Genomic DNA, 19,053 nt, shown 5'->3' on the forward strand with positions numbered 1-19,053 from the left:
TTGTGCTGAAGGCAAAGTGCTGGCAATTCTAGGGCAAACTGCTGTTGGTTTAGCTAGTGCAGATGTATTTGCTATTGCTGCAATGACACTAGCTCACACAAGTTGAAAGAACAGGCCGCTGTGGGTTTTTTCTATTAAGTTTTTTTTTTTTAACTAATTCAAAGTATTAGATGTTTGGGTATTGTCTCATAATGTGGGCTTGTGTTCTCATAAACAGTTTTTTTGCAGTGAAAATAATCAGTGGTTACAGCTATGCTGTAACTGCTGAGTACTTGTGGTTATTGGCTTAATATTTTTTTTGGACTGGTGTTGCTTAGTGTTGAAAGGGGAAAAAACAAGAACCAAGAGCCCTCTGTGTGGGGGAGGGGTGTGCTGTTGGAAGGCAAGATCTGATCCTGGCTGGAAAGGGATCTGGTACAGGGGGGCGTATTGACCCCACCGTGCCTCTGTGCCATCATGCTGGGGGTGCAAGCACTGAGATGGAGGGTCTGGATAGGATGTGTCCAGCAGCTGAGCCTAGGAAAATGAGATTTGCAAAGTCTCTGGGACTGGTAAATGCTTCTTGGCTCAGATTGTTAAAAATTCTTCTGCCATCATCACCTGTGCCACACAGAGGAGCACTGATGTGGGCTGTTTAACTGAAGTACTGACAATTCAAGTTGCTCAAAGGATTGCTTGGGGTACCTGCGTGCTCACATGCAGCACAAATGGAAACTCCTACCCACAGTAATGTTGGCTGCCTCCTTGTTAGGACTGGGTGTAGCTCAAAGGATTCAAGAGCAAAAACTTTGTTTCAGATAGGGCAGCTATATTGGTTCCTGCTGGTATCTGATGATACTTGTGTGATGACTTGTCTTTGGTTGCTTTAAACTTTGCCAGACTTAAACCAGTCAGAATGCCCTATTGGACAGCGTGTGGTTTAAATCTCAGATTTAAATCTTAGCGTGGTCTGTTCATACAGGGTTATGCTTAAGTTCTGTGATGCTTCGAGAGGGTTCTGTGTAACTTTAGCACGTGACCTTAACTGCTGAATGTTCAGCTCCTGATTTAATGTTTTAAACTCCTATGGAATATGCTAGATGCAATACAGTAAGATGATTGTAGCACCTGACTCTGAAGGGACCTATCCATTACTGCTAACTGCCAGGTCCTCCAGATAGTGTGCTGGTCCTGTGTTGGAAGTTTGGGGATGAAGGGGTGATAAGGAGAGACTTGAGCTGAAGCTGACAGGACATAAAACATTGTGAGTTCAAAAAACAAATTCCAAGAGAAGCATCAATATAGTAATCCTTTTGCCTCTTTATTTTGCTGAAAATACTCACAAGATGAGAAGCAGGCAGTGAAGACAAAATTTATTTGGGTTTTGCTGTGGCATTCAATAATTCTTACTTAGCAGCTAGCTGGGCATTGAAAGAAGAAGAGGAAGCTCTAGAAAATAAGATATTAAAGTAACAGCAAGGATACATATTATGAAAGGAAAAAACATCTTTCTATGCTCTTCTGTGGTATTTATAAACTAGATAGCCTACAAAACAGCTTTTAAACACTCAGGATAGTCTTGCTTGTGCTACGTTTTTCTTCAGGCAGAGTAACTGCAGAAGAAAAGTGTTTTAAATAAATTCCAAGTGTTGCAGTTGAGATTTCTTGAACTGTTTCACACTTGCAAACATAATCTCTTGTACTCTGGTAATTCTTTTTTACTGAGTCAGAAGAGAGACGTCTCCATGTCACTGGCACAGGGACAAAGACTGTCACTGACAATGTTGTCTTGTATTCTCTTCTAGCTGCATTTTCAAACAGGGAGGTTCCATTTAATAACTCCTTTGTTTGGCTCGTGTTTTTTTTGACACTTGAATGGTTTCGTGTTGGCAGTAGTGCTTTCTTTTTTTGTTGTTTTGACAGGGAGGAGAAGCAGAGAGAATATCAATCAACTTTTAAAGACCAATTTCATGGTTCATGCTAGTAGTTCAGCATTCTGGCCTCACGTGCATTTTGTTTACTGTAGTACAAGCTTCATAAGGGAAAATACATAACAAATGAAACAGGTTTGGCACAGTACTGGAGTGATTCCTTCCTCCCTCCCCCAACATTACTACTGTCCTAAAAAAAAGGAAGCAGACCTCCCTCTTTGTGGAAATCCTCCATATTGCTTAGTTGATGGTGCAACCAGCATTCTTTAGTTTCTATTTGTCAAGCAAATGCAGAAATATCTTAATTCTTCAAATTTCCATGAAGTTTACTTTTAGGCAGTCTCAAATGCACCTTCAAATAAAAAGCCTTGGGTTCGTACAATAATAGTTCTAGCATTTGATCATGGAAGAGCACAAAAAGTTCTTCAGCTTCTCTGCCCTACTGTGTGCTATGGGCTGCCTGCAGCTCCAAGTGCTTCCCAGGGGAGGTCGGGGACCCTGTCCCAGCCCACACGGAGAAAGGGACTTAGACTTCTTGTGGGAGGGGGGAATATAGCTTTTTCTGTGGTCAGTACCTCCCTTGAGGAGGGAGGCAATGCTGCCTGTCTGGACATGCATTGCCCAACAGTAGAAATGCACTGAAATCTCCCTGTGCCAGCGATTCTTTGAAGTGGAAACTTAAACCTTTTCCTATTCAAAGCATCTCCTTTGAGAGCTTCTTGGTTCCTCCTATCTCTTCTCCTTCCTCTCGGTGTCTATAGTATATGAGCATCTTGTAAGCTTATAATGGCTTTATTTTCCCAGCCTGACTTCATCTGAAAAGGATGCTCATAGCTTTAGGGAGTGAGGAGGGCAGAACACCATGGGGTTGACCCTTCTGTCAGAGGCAAAGCTGCCAAGAAGTTCTTAGGCAGGTAGCAATGCAACTTTGGGTCTTGAGGCAGTTTATCTATCCAGGCAAGAAGTCTTGAGAGCTGCAGTGCCAGCTAATTGCTGTAAGTTGCAGTGAAAAACCCTAAATAAACAAACAAAACACCCTAAGCAACAACTCTGCCCCAAAACTGCTCCCTTATTTGAATGAATTATTGAAGGTGTCTTAATGCTTGGGTTGTCTGCGCCACAAGATGGGTTTGTGCTGAACCCTCCGTGCACTCGACTGGTCCTTCAGGTATTGACTGGGGAGCAGAGGCTTTGGCAGCTGCATGTCCTTGCCTCCTGAAAGCTGGAAACTCTTTCTGGTTTACCTCCTGTAGCCCATTCTCTCTCAGCCTCACCTAGTATTGTCTATACAGTTGCAGTTTGTTTTGCTGCCTTTGTCTATGTTTAATGCTAATTGCCTGATTAGGAAATAAATATTCTGGTTTTCCCTGTGCGTGTCAGAGTTGGCCGTGCTCTGGGGGGCTCTCTGTGGCCATGTCTACTCTCTGGGTAGTCAGACCCCAACTTGCCTCTGGTGAATCCAGCTTTCCCCTCCTACTCAAGAACCGCTGGGTTTTGTCTTGAGCTGTCTTACAGTTAAAATGCATATTGCAAAATAGCCAGACTGTGCAGGTTTTGGGGTGAGGGATAATAGTGGTTTAGAATCTCCTGTGATTTGTGATCTGATGAGCCCTTATGCATTAGGCTCCTTGGCTCATAGTACATCTCCTGCTTTCCTGTCCCCTTAGACAGTGCAAACGTTGTTTTAGACTGATCTTAAACTTCCCTTTGGCCATGCTGAAGTCATTCTTCCGGGCTTTAACCTCTTTTCTTGGGGATTACACTTGCTAAAGCAGCCTTCTGCTTGCATGCCTCCTCTAAGTGTTTTAAAGCATCAGGATGAGTAAAAACTGCATTTGGGGGTCTCAGCAATGGCATTAACAAGTGGTAGGAGCCTGCTCTGCTGCTGTTGTCCTGCAGTTCTTATTCTGCGTGTGTTTTGATGTTTATTTTTGCAGAATAACACTAAGCTATCTGTGCTTATCCTTGTACGGAATCTAACTCTACCAGGAATCTGGGACAGTGGTGAAGGAGGGCTCAGCTGAAACTGATAGCAAAAAAAAAAAAAAAAAAGAAAAATAAGAAAAAAAATCAGTCTTCAGGGTCTGTGTGAGTCTGAGGAACTTACTTTGCAAGTAACTGCTGCAGGTAGGAGCATTCTCGTTCCTGCAAATGCCCCATTATCACTGTTTTTAGCTGCCTCTGTGTCTGCTGGTTTCTCCCCAGCCCCTTTGCAAACCACCACCCAGTGCCTATTAAAAAGTTGATATAATTATTACTCTTGGGCTGCATCTGATCCAAGAGAGGAAGTAAGTGCAAATAATAGCATAGATGTTCAAGAGTCTTTGCTTAAATGTGGAAAAGCTCAGCTGTACAGAAGAGAGCAATGTGCTGGAAGGAGCAGTTAGGGAGGACTGGGCTTCAGGGCCCTGAGATCATGTTCTTAAAACATAGTTGACAAATGGAGCACTCTGATCTAAATAGTATTGATTATCACTGGATGATGCAAAGGAGCCCACCTGCCCAGAGGTTTCCATTTAGAAATACCTGCCACCAACCCCCTTGAAACAGGAATTTAAATTCTTCCAGTAATGCCTACAAATTGATTTGCAATTCCCTTAAAGCTGAAGTGCTGAGCGTGGAAGATAGACTCAGTGTGGGGAGCGGCAGAAGCTGGGAATGCTGAGGGTGCCCAGGGATATGGGGACTCTGCTCTGCCTGGGGATGTTTGGCTGTCTGCCCAGTTTTTTTGCACATATATGCCCCTCCATACGTGATGTACCTATATGAGGATGTTTTAATAATGCTGTGGCAGGAGTGCCTGCACCAGGGCTGCTTCTCCTACCCTTTGCATGCTGTGTGGGCTCTCACGCAATGCTGAGGTGAAGCCCATAAACATGATGATGGGGCCACAGCAGCCTGGCTTTATGTCCCTAGTGCTGGTGTGAAATGTTGTCCCACAATACACAGACTTTGCTGGGAGACTTGCGTGTGGGAGGAACGTGAGCTAGCGTGGCTGCTGGGGGGAGGCAGAAGCACAAATAGTATCATTTTTTTGCTGAGTGTTCCTTAAAAACAATTTGTGCTTTGTTGCTGAAGCCACAGCAACAGAGGCTCAACTCCTTTCAGTTCAGGGCCCTTTCTGCCAAGGCACAGGGACGCCTCCACCGCATCCCTTGCCCTCTTTTCATGCTGTTCCGTGGTAAAGTCTGGGAAGAAAGGCAAGCAAACAACTCCCCTTCCCCAATAATAATTTGTGGGGAGCGAGAAGGCTGTCATGAGAAGCTGAAAACTTTGGGGAATGTGGAATTTGGGACAGCTAACAAGTTTTTTCTCATCATAGTGTCAGGCTGTCATGGTACTGTAGAAAGAGAAAACAGAAGAACACTTAATACTCCCACCCCTCATTTTGGGGGTGTGAAAGATGAAAGCTTTAATGCTTTTCTGGAGAAAGATTGTGATAAGGAACAGGCAAAGTGTGGCTCTTTCCTCGCTCTGTCTCTAATGAAAGAACAGGCAGTAGCTCTCTGAGCCAAAAAAAAAGTTTGATATTGAAGATACTATTATGTATAGTATGGGCAGACTGAGGTAAACCTGCTTCCTTTCCTATGGTTTCATGTCTGCTTTCTGTCTGCCCTTTACAGGCAAAATGAGTCTACTTACTCTTCCTAAGTAACATATGAAACACAGTACTTAGCTGCCTGATCTGCAATTTCTAGACATCTTGCTCTCACCTCCCTGCTTTCAAACTAAGTATTGCTTCATCAGCATAAATTTTCCAACTGACATGGTCTTAAATGTCTTTTTAGATGTTGCCTCATTTCCCTCTTAGTTCTCCAGGGAGGTGGAATTCATACTTTGTGGTTTATAGGGTTTGTGGGTTGGCTGGAGAGGCTGGTACTCAGGGAACCCCCAGGAAGATGAGGACCATAGTGTGCAGATTTTGCAGGGAAGGGATCCAGACTGGGCATTTCCAGCTGCTTTAAGCAGTGAGCATCTCCATCAGCTGGTGGTAGCATGCAGCCGTCTGGTGCTGCCTCCTCAGTGGTCTCCTGTGAAAGCTCCTGCTGCAGGTGGTGGTGGCTGATGCCCCCATCATGCAGGGTCACACCAGCTTCGTTCACCCACCATTTCTGACCCCAAGCCTCAGCCTTTTAAACAAGACTGGTTTAAGTGTCTTTGCTTATGGCACTAGGCACAAACACTACCTGTGGGACTGAAGCAAGAGGAGATGAGGCGAGTGGTCCTTTGTGGGGGTATGGGAGGAGGGAGGTATTTCCCTTCTGAATACAGTGCACTTTCTTTCTCTGTCCATATGCAGAAGATGAGCTTCATAGTTTGGCAAATATATATGCTTTGGGTTTGCTATACTAAGGGAAGACAGGTCACAGTGGGTCTCTTTGGACAGGTTGGATGAGTACGAGTCTCTCCTTAAGCTCCCAACACCCCAAAGCTGTCCAGTTAAAGCAATTCTTATCACTCGGGCATAATGCCTGTGTCTTTGGTGAGTCATGATGGGACTGCAGGGAGAGGACTCTGCTCAGCTTTCCCTGTACCAGAGTACCTCCTTCTGAACTTCCCCAATGAGTGCAGTGTTCTCCTCCAAAGCTGTGCACCTGCTCTGGTGGGACATGTCTATAGGGACACAGCATTTGCCACAGTGTCTTGGCAGTCTCTGCCTTGGGAGAAGTTCTCCTCCTGCACTGCACATCCTTCTCCTGATACTCTGTAAAAATTAGCTACAGAGCAAGGAGAGAGCTTAAGTGCTTTAAGACTTATACACTTTCCAGCTCCTTGTACAGCACGAGGCTGGTGTTAGCAGAGGCTCCTTCAGTTGTAACCTGCCCTGAGAATTCCCACCCTTTGGCTGATAAGGAGAGAGAAGTGTGACAGGAATGTTACAACATGACATATTTTACTTCTGTAAGAAGATGCAGCAGGTTGTTGCTTTATTTGGTGACTGCTGGAGGCTCATTCTGAACACTGAATAGTCTCTTCTCTGAGCAGGTGTTAACTCAGAGCTTTGTCTAGAATAAATGCAAACTTCAACTTGTCAACTGAATGGATGAAGTTTACTCTTTCGTGCCACTCCATTGACCTGAAGTGCTTCAGTGAGGAGATCATTGTTGTCGTCACCTGACAGAGCTATTCAACAAGAGTTACCCCGTGCATCTTGGGCACACTTTTGCAGCGCGTATGCAGCAGTAAAACTTTACAAGTTCCTTTACTAGGGTATGAAAAGGCTGCAGTGAGCAATTGATCCCTCTGAAACCTGTGCTACAAATACAGGTCAGAAGTGTGTCTCTGAAGTGCGCTAAGCCTTTTGGGGAATATCCAGCAACTAGGTTAATGAAGAGTTCTTGCCGTGTAAGGAACAAGATGCACTTCATATACATAGACACTAATTCTCCATAATGAGATTTCTAGACGGCAACTCCAACCCATGGTCAACATTACCTGAACTGCTATGTGATAACGTGGTGAAAACTGGGATCTGAGCCACATGGCAGGCTCCTGCACTGCTTACTTGCAGCAGAGTATTTCTGGTCAGACAAGCTCATGAGCTCTCATTTCTGCCATAGCAAAAGGTGCTTTTGGAGCTTATGTGGAGACTGCGAGTATTAATTTTGGCTTTGGCTGCAGAATGAGCAAATGGGATACAGTTCCTGGTGGGACAGAGGGGAGGAAGAGGGTGTCATGTGCTTCATGCTCTTCATTGTAATACAGAGTGTGTCTTTTGCCATTGTGTTAAGGGAGAGAACTATTTCCCTCTTCTGAACTTACCACACAACTCTGGTAGGAAGATCTTTCTGAGCAGGGAAGTGCCATTATGTCGCCAACCCAATATCCTGACCAAGATAGTGGCGATTACCCTATCTACATGGTGAAACCTGAACCTCCTCCCTGCAGGGCTCCAAGAGGGAGCAACAATGGGATTATCCCTTCAGACTCAGCAGGTATCCGTGGTCCTGCTTCTACCACAGAAGAGGTCCTAGTCCTCTACCAATGTGCTTGAGGGAAAACACAACTGCTGTTTCTCAAGACTTATATGATGAAGAGATCAAAGCTATAAAGACAGCTGTCTCTGAGCATGATTCAGGGCAGTGGTGGGTGATGCGTGGGCAGGTGGCTGACTTGCACACAAATTGTGTGGGATGTGGGGCTCAGCCCTCCCATCCTGGTGCTCTGTTCCAGGGGCTGTTGCTTGTGGCCCAGGGTAGCACAGCCATCCTTTGGAAAGGTCTGCAGTGGCTGTGAAGGTCTCCATTTGCAAAGGACACTTAGCACAGAAATGTTTTATTCAGAAAAAAAAATGCAAGGGAAGGCTACTTTTTTTTTTTTTAATCAAATTTTTTTTGCTGTTCTTGTGGGTTTCTGTATATATTGTCAGGTTTATGTGTTAATGCATTGACCCTTTCTGCTCCTTTATACATCCTTATGCTTTGTAAGAGATGCTGTCTAGCAGAGACTTTGAATGTACTTGTTTTGTTCTTTTATGAACAGTCTGTGGAGACTGTATCATTCCTATTGACTGCAAAAGACTGTCAGCACCGAGGATGCTGCTCTGATCCAGTGACTAAAAGATACTGGAGCAAATTACAGCACCAAGTGCTGCTATGTTCGAAGCTTCCTCAATAGCTTCACAATAGCTAGGTAATATCACCTTACATTAAATCTTAAATACTGTTTTTGTGCTCTAGGTTAAGTAGCACCAGCTTGTATTTCTACATTAGCCATCCTTTCTGTCTCTCCATTTTAGTGTACATTGGAAACTTGGAATTAATTGCTGCTGCTTCTTTTAGGAATACAGTGAAACTCTTATTATCTTGCTGTCTTCTCTTCTCTGTCTCTCTCTCTCTGCCTGCTCCAGCCTCCTCTCTCCCCTACCAGGGCATTCTAAAGATTCTAGTCTTTTCATGCTCCTGAAGCTTTTCTGTTGCTCTCCTACAGCATTGCCAACAATAAAATTTCTCCAGTGCCATTGGTTCTCTGGTCTTTTTGCCCCCCGTCCTTGTTCCAAGTTACCACCTTCCTGCCTCCCTTTCTTTTAAAAGCCAACCTGTAGAGCCAAAAGTACCTTTTGAACATTACCTCTTCCTTCCACTGCAGGCTCTCCTAGCACGCAGTTATACGCAAGCAAAGTTTTTGAAGAATGATCAAACACTGATTTCATACTTGGAAGCCAGTGAGCTACTTTGATTTTTCTTTTTCCCTTCTCATTTTTGTTTCTTTTTTAAAAACCATATGCAAAGTAGATGCTTGCAAGTGGTTGGGCAAAAGAAATATTTCTGTGCCTTGAGAAGGCATCTTCTGTTCTGAAGCTGGCAGAGTGCAGAAGGAAAGATACGGCCTCTGATTTTACTGGTCTAGCACATGGATCACGTGCATGTGGATCATGCCAGCATCAGAGTGCATTAAGCACCCTCTGTGCACAGGGGAATAAACAGCATCACTTTACTAATAGATATTTACTATATTTATTGATGGCTTAGTCTGGGTTTGGAAGAGTGAATGCCATTTAAATGGGTTTGGTAATCTACACAATAAGTCAGTAGGAGCATTTTTAGATATAGGGGTTTTTTTTTTTCATGTTTCTTAACAATCTGAATGCCTCTAGAATATTTCTTCTGGTAATGTGAGCAATATTTCCGTAGCATGTATCTAACACCACTCACGGATGTGATCTAGAACCAGAGAAGTGATAGCTGTAAGGTCTCTTTGTAAAATGTATAATGAGCGCTGGCAATGCCACCAGCCTGCCTTAACCATGATAAATCTGCCCCATTTCTGAGCGCTGGAGTAATTAATAATAACTGGCAAAGCAGCTGTCCTGTGGCTCTACAGCAGGACAAATGTTCTTGAAGTTTCTGGGTGCTCTGAGAAGGGAAACTCTTAGCAGATGCTGTCTTGATTATGAGGCTACCTGAGAGCGTGGCATGCATTTACATAGATTGCTTGTTGCTCTGTTTGCTGTGCAAGAGGCTCTAGGTCTTCTGACTAATCTGACGTGAGGTAACAAAGGTATAAGTAATGTAGTTAAAGTTGGCCGAGTTCAAAATAATTAAGGCCTAGTGAGCAGAAAGCAATTTTTAAGTAGTCAAGAGCTTAATTTGTAGCTAATAGGCAAGTAAAGCATTATTTTACTGGGTTTGCATCCAATAACTCAATTCCTGCAGAAGAACAAAATCACATTTATTCAAATCTACATCTAATTTATTATACTTTTCTAAGGATAATGCTATTGTCACAGCAGTGCTATAATAAGGAAGGCTGCAACAATTTTGCCCTTGGTTAAGACAGTGGAATAGTTATTCTATTATAATTGCAAAATGCAAACATTTGAGGTGTAAGGCCATATCACAGTCCACCAAAGTAACGCTTTAAATGGCTCTTGGTCTGTGTTAGTCTCCTGCTGCTCTTGCAACTTCGTGCCTTTTCAAGCTGTGTAGGAAAAGCTTACCAAGGAGTTCAGCCCTGCTCTGCTTTAGCCTAGGCAATTTGCCGAGTCCTGTACTAAGGCTGCAAACATACAAATATCCAAAAAGGTTCTCATCCTCACCTGGAAAATTTAATTCCTGAACTTCCTTCTTTTTTCATGAAAAAGCCAAACTTTTATCTTATCCCATTCAAGCAAATCTAACTGGACTAAGCGCATTAAAATCACTATGAGGACTTCTGTATCTACAGAAAGAGATGATCATAAGACAGCCTTCAGTCATCACCTGCAGTCAAACTGGTAGCTGAGACAGTCAGGCTGAAGAGCTATCGTATAAAGTAGTGCCTTTTTGTTACCCCTGTGCAAGTCGCTTGGTCTTGGTTATGAACAGCAAACTCGCTGCATGCTGGAGGGCTGGTCCTGCACTGGGTTGGATTGAGAGGTGAGGGAGATTGTTTCGTGGTTGTCCATACTGCACAGTCAACCTACATACAAACCAGAGTGTTGCTGATGGTTTCTGAGCCCAGCTGGCAGCAAGAATGTGCTCTTTTATCTATGGAAAATCATGACTTCAAAACTACTTTTGCCCTGTGCTTGACATGCAGCAGTGCGTGTGAATACAATTGGTCTGAATAGGGCAGTGGGTTTGGTGGCTCTGTGGATTTGTTCCAAATAAGTGATGTTGGCTTTGGTTTTGTTATGCTTGAAGGTGCTTCATCACCAGACATGGAGTCCAGCTATGGGGGAGGCTTGCTAGATATGGTGAAAGGAGGAGCAGGGAGACTCTTCAGCAATCTGAAGGATAACCTGAAGGATACCCTGAAAGATACATCTTCAAAGGTCATGCAATCTGTTGCCAGGTACAGTACGGCTGAAGCTGCCCAGTACAGGTAAAATCACTAGCTGCAAAGTGCCAGTTTGAGCTGCTGTCTTAGCTAGCACAGTATAACTTCCCGGTAACCTAAGGAAGGAAGAAGGTGAAAATCACGAGCGACTTATTTGATTGTCTCATAATTGGTATTTGACTTCAAGGAAACTGGAAAACCAAAATAAGAAAAATCTAAGCTTTGCAGTAAGTGAGCCTGGAATCTGGAAAAGGCCTCCCCAGTGAAGTGGAGCACTTCGTCACTAATTCCTTTGTCGACTTCTATGGGGTCATTCTGCTCAAGCACCACTTGAATATTTTGTCTCTGAAAATTGGCTCATGTCGTACACCTTCTTTTGCTGGGCAGGGGAGCCTATTCTTGCTGATGCAACTGTTCTCTTTGCTAAAGCTACCTTTTGCCTTGAAGAAGTAGCTGAGCTGACTTTGCTTTGGTTACTTCTGCTGGTGTTGTCCCCTGTGCTTGGCGCTCTACCTGCCTGTGTGTCATACAGGGGCTACAATAAATTAAAGAGACTTAATGGAAGACCTCAGAGGCTTTGAGGGATCTGAAAAGTAGCAGACTACTGGAGATTTCTTCTGAAAACTGGCACTGAAAATTAATGACAGAAGGGAAGAGGGACCATTTTTTCAAGCTTCTGCTTCCAGTTAATTGCATATGTAGAAGAGAAGGCTGGGTCACTGTCTGGAGAAAGCTATTTGCACCCTCTTCTTAGGGTGTAATGACAAAGTACAAAGAATCAGTTTTAGAATCATAGAATAACCAGGTTGGAAGAGACCCACCGGATCATCAAGTCCAAACATTCTTATCAAAAAATTTTCATATCATTCTTCCATTGTGTCATAAGCAGATCTTTGTGCAAAAACACTCCTCTCCTAGTCCCTCTAGCGTGTGCTGTTTTCTGTAAATGTGTGCATAATTTCTGTCTCCTGCTTTATCTTCCTTTAGTTACACCAAGGGCGAGCTAGATATTTCATACATTACCTCAAGAATCATAGGTAAGTACTGCTTATCAGATAAATAATACCTGTTGTATCCCAGGGTTAAAAATTCGTAAACACGTTATGATGCATGTTCAGCCTGACTGCTTCTTATATTTCCAGTGATGTCTTTTCCGGCTGAAGGCGTTGAACTAGGATTCAGGAACCACATTGAAGATGTACGGACGTTTTTGGATTCCAGACATCCTGACCACTACACAGTCTTCAACTTGTCACCCAAGTATTATCGCAGTGCCAAGTTCCACAACCGTGTGAGTGTCTTCTGAGAGATTAACAAGAGCAAGGGGGGAAATTCTTTGGAAAAGGGGGACCATGCCATTTTTGTCTGTCCTGATTGTGTCAGAATGCAAGGAGATGGAAAAGGAATTACAGGTGTTTCTAAGCTGCTGTGGTTGTTTCTGGGTTTTAGCTGATGCCTGGGACTGCAGGGGTTAAAACTGGAAAGTTCAGAACATAATACTTGTGTTAGGAGCCTGTGAGAGAAATCAGCACTGCCCTAAGTTGAGCCTATGCTGCTCTTGGCTTCTACGTAGCTATTAGAAGCTGCTGCAGAGAAATATGGAGTAAAATGAAAGCACTTTGAAGAAATTACCAATAAAGAATGTAGATTATTTTCACATTGAACAATCCTGTAGTTGTGCTTTAATCAAGCAGGAGTCCTTAGCAGGCAAAGCACAGGACTAGAAACTGGATCCAAGGGGCGTTTTGGCTCTTCCAGTAGCGTATGACTTTAAAAACCCATCTCCACTTTCTGCCCCAGTTTCCTTCTCTAAAACCAGAACAGCACATGAGAGCATTGCAGAGCTCTGGTTCATTAACGGCTTTTAGAGGAAATCTCTATGAAATACTGCTGTTGAGATGCGAGATTAGATCTAATCTTTCAGAGAACTTCTTTTCTTTCTCTCTCACATGAGGGAGTGATGATTTCTTTCATAAATTTCTTAAATTTCTTATTTTTCTTTGCCTTCAAGAAAAAAGGCAAAAGCAGTTGCCAGGGTTAACCCTCAGTCAGGGTAGGCAAATCTTGTGCTGCATAAACCTCATTTCACTTCTGATTTGGAGTATATCTTCATCAATTGCTCTGATCATCAGAAATCACACTTGAAGCAAATTTCTCAGTGGCAATCAGTAACCAACCATGACTTCAAATAAGTCAAGGGCTCTGAATCTTCAGTCTTGCTTGGTTGTGGTGCATCAGTGTTGCTGTTTTTGAGAGGAGAAAGAAGGATCTATTTTTGAAAGCCCAGCATTAAACATCTGTTGGTATATTGATTGACTTGGCCATAACTCCTCCATCCCTGTGTTTTGTTTCCTACCCTATCTTGTTTGTCACTCTTGCGTCATGACTGGGTGCTCTGTAAGCTATTGCTTTGACGCTTGGAGGAAGAAAATGATGCATCTCTCTATTTTCAGGTTATGGGCTAGGAAATACTTATTCCTGGTACTTTTCAGGAAAATAAAATGTGGAGAACACAATATACGAGATCAGATGAAACATGAAACAGTTATAAATATGAGGTTGAACTTCATATATATTGGAAAAAAATACTAATGGCCTATCAAGGATGTAAAATCACATTAGGAGTATTTCCTGCATCGGATGGGGTTGCCAGATGAGCTGAAGCTTTGAGATGTGCACCACTTCTTTGAAGTGAAAGGCTTTTAAATTCTTATCTTATTTAAAACTCTTTTTTCCTGAGATCAAAGTGGGTCATTTTGTTGCGTAGATTCACAGGAGGGAGATGTCAGTTAATGTCCTGATGGGCCATTTTCCTGCCTTGACGTGGCTGTGTGGGGCATGAAGAACCAAGCGCCTGGTCTGTTGAAGAGAAGAGGAGACTATGGACACTAAAACTTGCTGCTCTGTGCAGGCTGTGCGCTGTTCTCCTCCCTGCCTCGCCTCCCCGGCAGGAGAGGAGAGTTCACGTCTGCTCGAGGAAGTGTGAGCAGTTTGAAAACATACAACTCAAATATAATGTTAAACAAAACCAAACTTCAAAGTCCCCGATGGGTCACATTCTGGGCTGTTGCTGCCCTATTCCTAAAGTAAAACAAGCACTGCCTGCTTATTTCCAGAGCTCTAGAAGAAATCCTGTTACTTTTCTGTAAAGTTGTCTTCCATGAGTGGTCGTGAGGTTATGTTTGAAAGAAATGAAATGCTACGTAGTGCATATTTAATTTCTTAATTGCAGACCAGCAGGCAAATGTGTAATTATAGGCAAAGTAAATATGTAATTATGGACTGTTTGGAAATGTATATTATTTACTTGGTAAGTGATAATGGCTTTTCCAGCTGGTTGACAGTGTGTTGTCATGAGGTCTGTTTAGAAAGTCATCAGTGACAGGGTCCCTGGTCATGTTAATTTTAACACTTGGAATCTGAGTTGTTTTAGTGGTCTAACTGCAAGTGGATCTTGTGCCTCCAGAAGCCTGCTGCAAAAGTAGTTGGGTTTGGGAGAAGACTTCTGCTTGATATAAAGCAATCAAATAATTGACATGATTGATAAGATAAAATAATTGACAATATAAAATAATACATAATTTATGGCATTAGTAGTCTGACTCTATTAAAGAATTGAATAAATATTTATGAACACTCTGTAATTCAGATCTTATAATGGTGCTGTAATTGCAACAGTGTTACCCTAACAGATCCATGGAACAGAAGGCTGACACTGGGTGTTCCTGCACTGGCGATTACTGCATAGTGAAACTCTGGCTGTTTTGTGCTCCCTCAGCCTTTCCTGAAAATGAACAGAAAAGGTAGAGGCAAGGGAAAATCAAATGTATAGAGCAGAAGGAATGAAATAAACTACAGCTCTTGAGATAGGAGGAGATGGGGGAAGAGTATGATGCTGTAGAGAAGGTAAATAGAGCGTGGTGGTTCGATTCCTGGCAAAGCTTGAGCATAGTTTGACTTGTTGGGTTGCTTCACAATGCAAACCTGCACTTGCTCACTGAGTGCACAGCTGAATTTCAGGATATTGTGGAGATCAAAAACTTGCATGGGTCTAAAAAAGCAATTAGACAAATATGTAATTTGCTATTAGATTAGGTAAAAAGGTCCCAAATGTTAAGCAGGGGTCTGCCAGCTCAGAAAGTCTGGCAGCGGGATGGATGCACTGGATTTAGACCATGCTGCCTCCTTGCTCTGTCCCTGTATCCTTTGGGTGTCGTTGGAGCTGTGGTTTGAGACAAATCACAGCTTGGTAGTTCTCTGGTTTGAGTTAAGATTCCTGTTTCTGCTATAAGATGTTGTGCAGATATATGTAATAGAGAACCTTAAATACAAGCTTTATGAAACCTGGAGCACTTCCTTCCTCTGAGAGATGAAAAGGTCAGGTATGGAAATCATATGGCTATTTAAGAACATCTGGGAAAAAACATCTCTCTCATGCCCCCAGTTCTTATTAAGCAAGACCCAAATGTCAGCTGAGCGAAAGAACCAATTCTTTGTCTGAGGACAAGCCTCATGATGTTTCTCCTTTAAATTTGTTCTAGCCAGAAATGCCTTTTAAAAAAAAAAGATATTTCAATTAAAACCAGATGAAACAGAGATGTGTGTAGCAGGCTATTTGATGTTCAAGACTGCAAAGACTGTTCTTGAGATGAGTGTTATGACTCAGAACTAGTACATTGATGAATAGTAACTAGACATGCTTTAGGATTTGTGGGTTTTCAGCTCTAAGAAGCCATTCATTTTCCTGGCCCATATTTTAGCTATACTTAATCAGATATGATATTTTTAACAAAAGTTTCCATTTCATCAGCCTAATATCTGTCAAATAGGGCTTGAAAATCTTTTGACACAAAATGATTGAGAACAACAAATGCTCAGTATCCTTTGATAATCAGAGCTGTAGTTTTTAGGGATAAGTTGTGCAGAGGCTTTAGACATAGCAGGAATCCATGCACAGTTGCAAGATTGGAGAATTATGAAAGGCCACTCACGATCATCTGACTTGGAATGTAGTTTTTTTAAAAAAAAATAGTCAGTGACAATACATCAATACTATGTTATTTAGTTGAGAATTCTTTTTGTGTTTGTCTCCTCATAATTCATGAAAGTCATGGAGCAGAATTATGCATGAAAAGAGATGGAGTAGATTTTACAACTCTAGGTTGTAAAAGTGAAGTACTTTTCTTGGCAGAAAGCATTTGTAAAAGCCTGACTTGCTCGGTGCTCTTATGAAGGTGCCTTCTGTTCATCGTGTGATTCCCGTAGGTATCTGAATGTAGCTGGCCAGTGCGACAAGCGCCCAGTCTGCACAACCTCTATGCTGTCTGTAAGAACATGCACAACTGGCTACAGCAGAACCCCAAAAATGTGTGTGTGATCCACTGCATGGTAAGTACACCAGAAAGTATCCATTTTTTTTAGACCTGTGAGTCATATTGCTAGTTGCATGTCTGGATTCTGTGTACCAGGAAGGTTACAATTTCTAAAAGAAAAAGAAATTTAATAAAAGAGACCCCCATAGGAAGGGGCATCATCTTCCTCATACAGCTACATAGAAAAACATGGAAAACCTATCACTGAGCAAGAAACGGGAATGCAAAGCAAGAGAGGTCACAATCATTCTAGCAGTAAACTACTAGAGATGATAAGCAGTGAGAGGGTTTGTGTTCACCTGAGAACTGACCATAAGAGCTGTCAGCCTGCTGTGGCTTTGCATTTTATTAAGAGTAGTCGCAGGACAAAATGCAGCCTCTAGAATGAAGATTACTGATGGAATCTCTGCAGAAAACATACAGCTGGGAATTCTGTTGAACCGTGAAACTGAGATTGTTAAAGTCTGTTGTGGTCACTAGTTGTCAGGCCTGGATGAAGAAGTCCTGTTGACTTCTGCTCCTCTCCGTGCCCCACAGCTGAAATGGCTGCTAAATCCCCTGCAAGGGTTGTTCAGTACTGGGCAATGCGTAGAGAGGATGCATGAGAGGGGGTGTGATTCTCTATAACTAACTTGTAGTTTATCCCGTACGACCTTTAATACTGACAGTAATGCCCAAAAGGAGAGTTCTGATTTGCTCCTGGAGCCTAAATTAAATCCAGGAGGCTGTCATCCCTGATCAGCATAAACTGTAAGGAACACAGGAAGTGACTGATCCCAAACTGCATAGACTTCACATACAAGGCTGACATTTGTGCCTTGTGTACCACAGCCAGAGGCCACGGGATATAAATTCCATTCAAACAGAGATGAAGATGCACTTGATGCCTCCAGTCCTGGAAATCTACCTCAAGAATCAAATTCCTTTAGTGTCCTTTAAGCAATAAATATCAGAATAATGCTGTAGAGGACAGGAAGTCTTTTTAAACACTAAGGAGTCTATAGAAGCCCATTTGGTTTATGTGAACCTGAGAGATCTCTTCAGAGTAACTAGCAGGGGCTAAACCTTAAAAAAACAAATAGCCTGTTAACCTCAAGCGTGTACTCAGGCTCAGCAGCTACTGGGGATGGGGTCAGCTCTGGTATGGCAAATCCTACAGTATGGGTAGAGAGCCTAAAAACTGCCTAAAATAAGTAATCACAAGGAGCCTGTGTAACTTTTAACTCATGTTTCAGACTTTGAGGGTGACTGTCCGCCTGAGGGGACAGTAGTTTCTTATTTCTTCCTTGTAAATGAGTCTTGATCTTCTGTCACTGGGAGATGAGCTAGGTGGCATGCAGCTCTAGTATTACTGAGCAGGCTCTCAAACCCATTACTACACCATGAATGTGCATCCAGTACTAAGCAGGCATCATAGGTTTTGGTGGAAGATGGTGGAAGGGCTTTTTCTTTTTGTTTGGCTCACCGGAGTTGGGGTATGGTCCATATGGCTCATCACCTTGTGTGTTCCTAGGTATAACAGGGACCCAGGGGATGCTTTCATTCTCTCCTGCTGTTTCTATGTCTTTGGTCTTTTTGTATCAGTCTGACTCAGGAAACACGTTCTCCTTCATCTTCACCCTAAATGAAATGTTCAGGAGCAATCTGTAGATTGAGGGCTCTGGAGCTGTTTGGGTGAGGGCACCTTGGACTGGATTTTTTTGTTGTTTGTGAACTCTTCTAGGCTAAATTCCTTTTAGACAACTGCCTGCAGCTGTGGGATTCATGTACTGTGCCCCCTGTGGTCAGTTCCAGGCCTATGTTTGAAGTAATTATAACATTACAGCTTGGGAGCAGCCATGAAACACCAATATTTATAGACAAAATGTACTTCTGGGCTTTGAAAACAAGTCTAAACCATCCTCAGCTTTGGCTACTTATTGGATTACCTTAGCTTTGATCCAGGCCAGTGCTGCTCACTGAAGTCCTTGGTATTAAACGAATTACACTGGAAATTCCTCATCATCTTGAAGTCTCAACCCTACTCTTTCTGGAGAAATTATTTTATGTGATTAAAGGAAGAGCAGAGAGTGCTCTGCTGAAAATTTAAAGGATGTCTCTCTTACTTATATATTTTTTCCCTCCACTCCTTTCCTTAACAGGATGGCCGTGCAGCCTCAGCAGTTCTGGTCAGTGCGATGTTCTGTTTCTGTCACCTCTTCTCTAATCCAGGCCCTGCTGTGCAGTTGCTGAACACAAAGAGACCTGGAATTGTACTGTGGCCATCTCACAGGAGGTAGGGTGTACTGGCTAAACGCTGTACACGTGAGCTATATTCCTCACACTACAATCTGCCCAAGCAGTACTCGTGGTACTTAGCTTTGACAGCTCTAAACTGATGTTTATGGCCACTTCCATTTTACCTACATTGATATAACAGTAATGGGGGAACAAAATCAAATATTACAACAGCTTTGCTCACTAGTTCAGGAAAACTGACAAGGCTGCCATTAACAGGGCCTGGGTAAATC

General features: G+C 42.8%; 1 protein-coding gene across 3 annotated transcripts in view; it reads left to right on the forward strand.

The window, feature by feature from the left end:
* DNAJC6 (DnaJ heat shock protein family (Hsp40) member C6) overlaps positions 1-19,053 on the forward strand; it is a 50,672-nt gene that overhangs the window by 15,365 nt on the left and 16,254 nt on the right. For all 3 annotated transcript variants that reach the window (XM_069861948.1, XM_069861946.1, XM_069861947.1), the window contains 5 exons: positions 11,036-11,186; positions 12,159-12,208; positions 12,314-12,462; positions 16,437-16,559; positions 18,685-18,818. In XM_069861948.1, the coding sequence (XP_069718049.1) occupies positions 11,036-11,186; positions 12,159-12,208; positions 12,314-12,462; positions 16,437-16,559; positions 18,685-18,818 (607 nt within the window). The remainder of the gene's footprint in view (positions 1-11,035; positions 11,187-12,158; positions 12,209-12,313; positions 12,463-16,436; positions 16,560-18,684; positions 18,819-19,053) is intronic.

This window comes from Phaenicophaeus curvirostris, chromosome 8 (assembly GCF_032191515.1).
Source record: "Phaenicophaeus curvirostris isolate KB17595 chromosome 8, BPBGC_Pcur_1.0, whole genome shotgun sequence".
NCBI classification, from domain to species: Eukaryota; Metazoa; Chordata; class Aves; order Cuculiformes; family Cuculidae; genus Phaenicophaeus; species Phaenicophaeus curvirostris.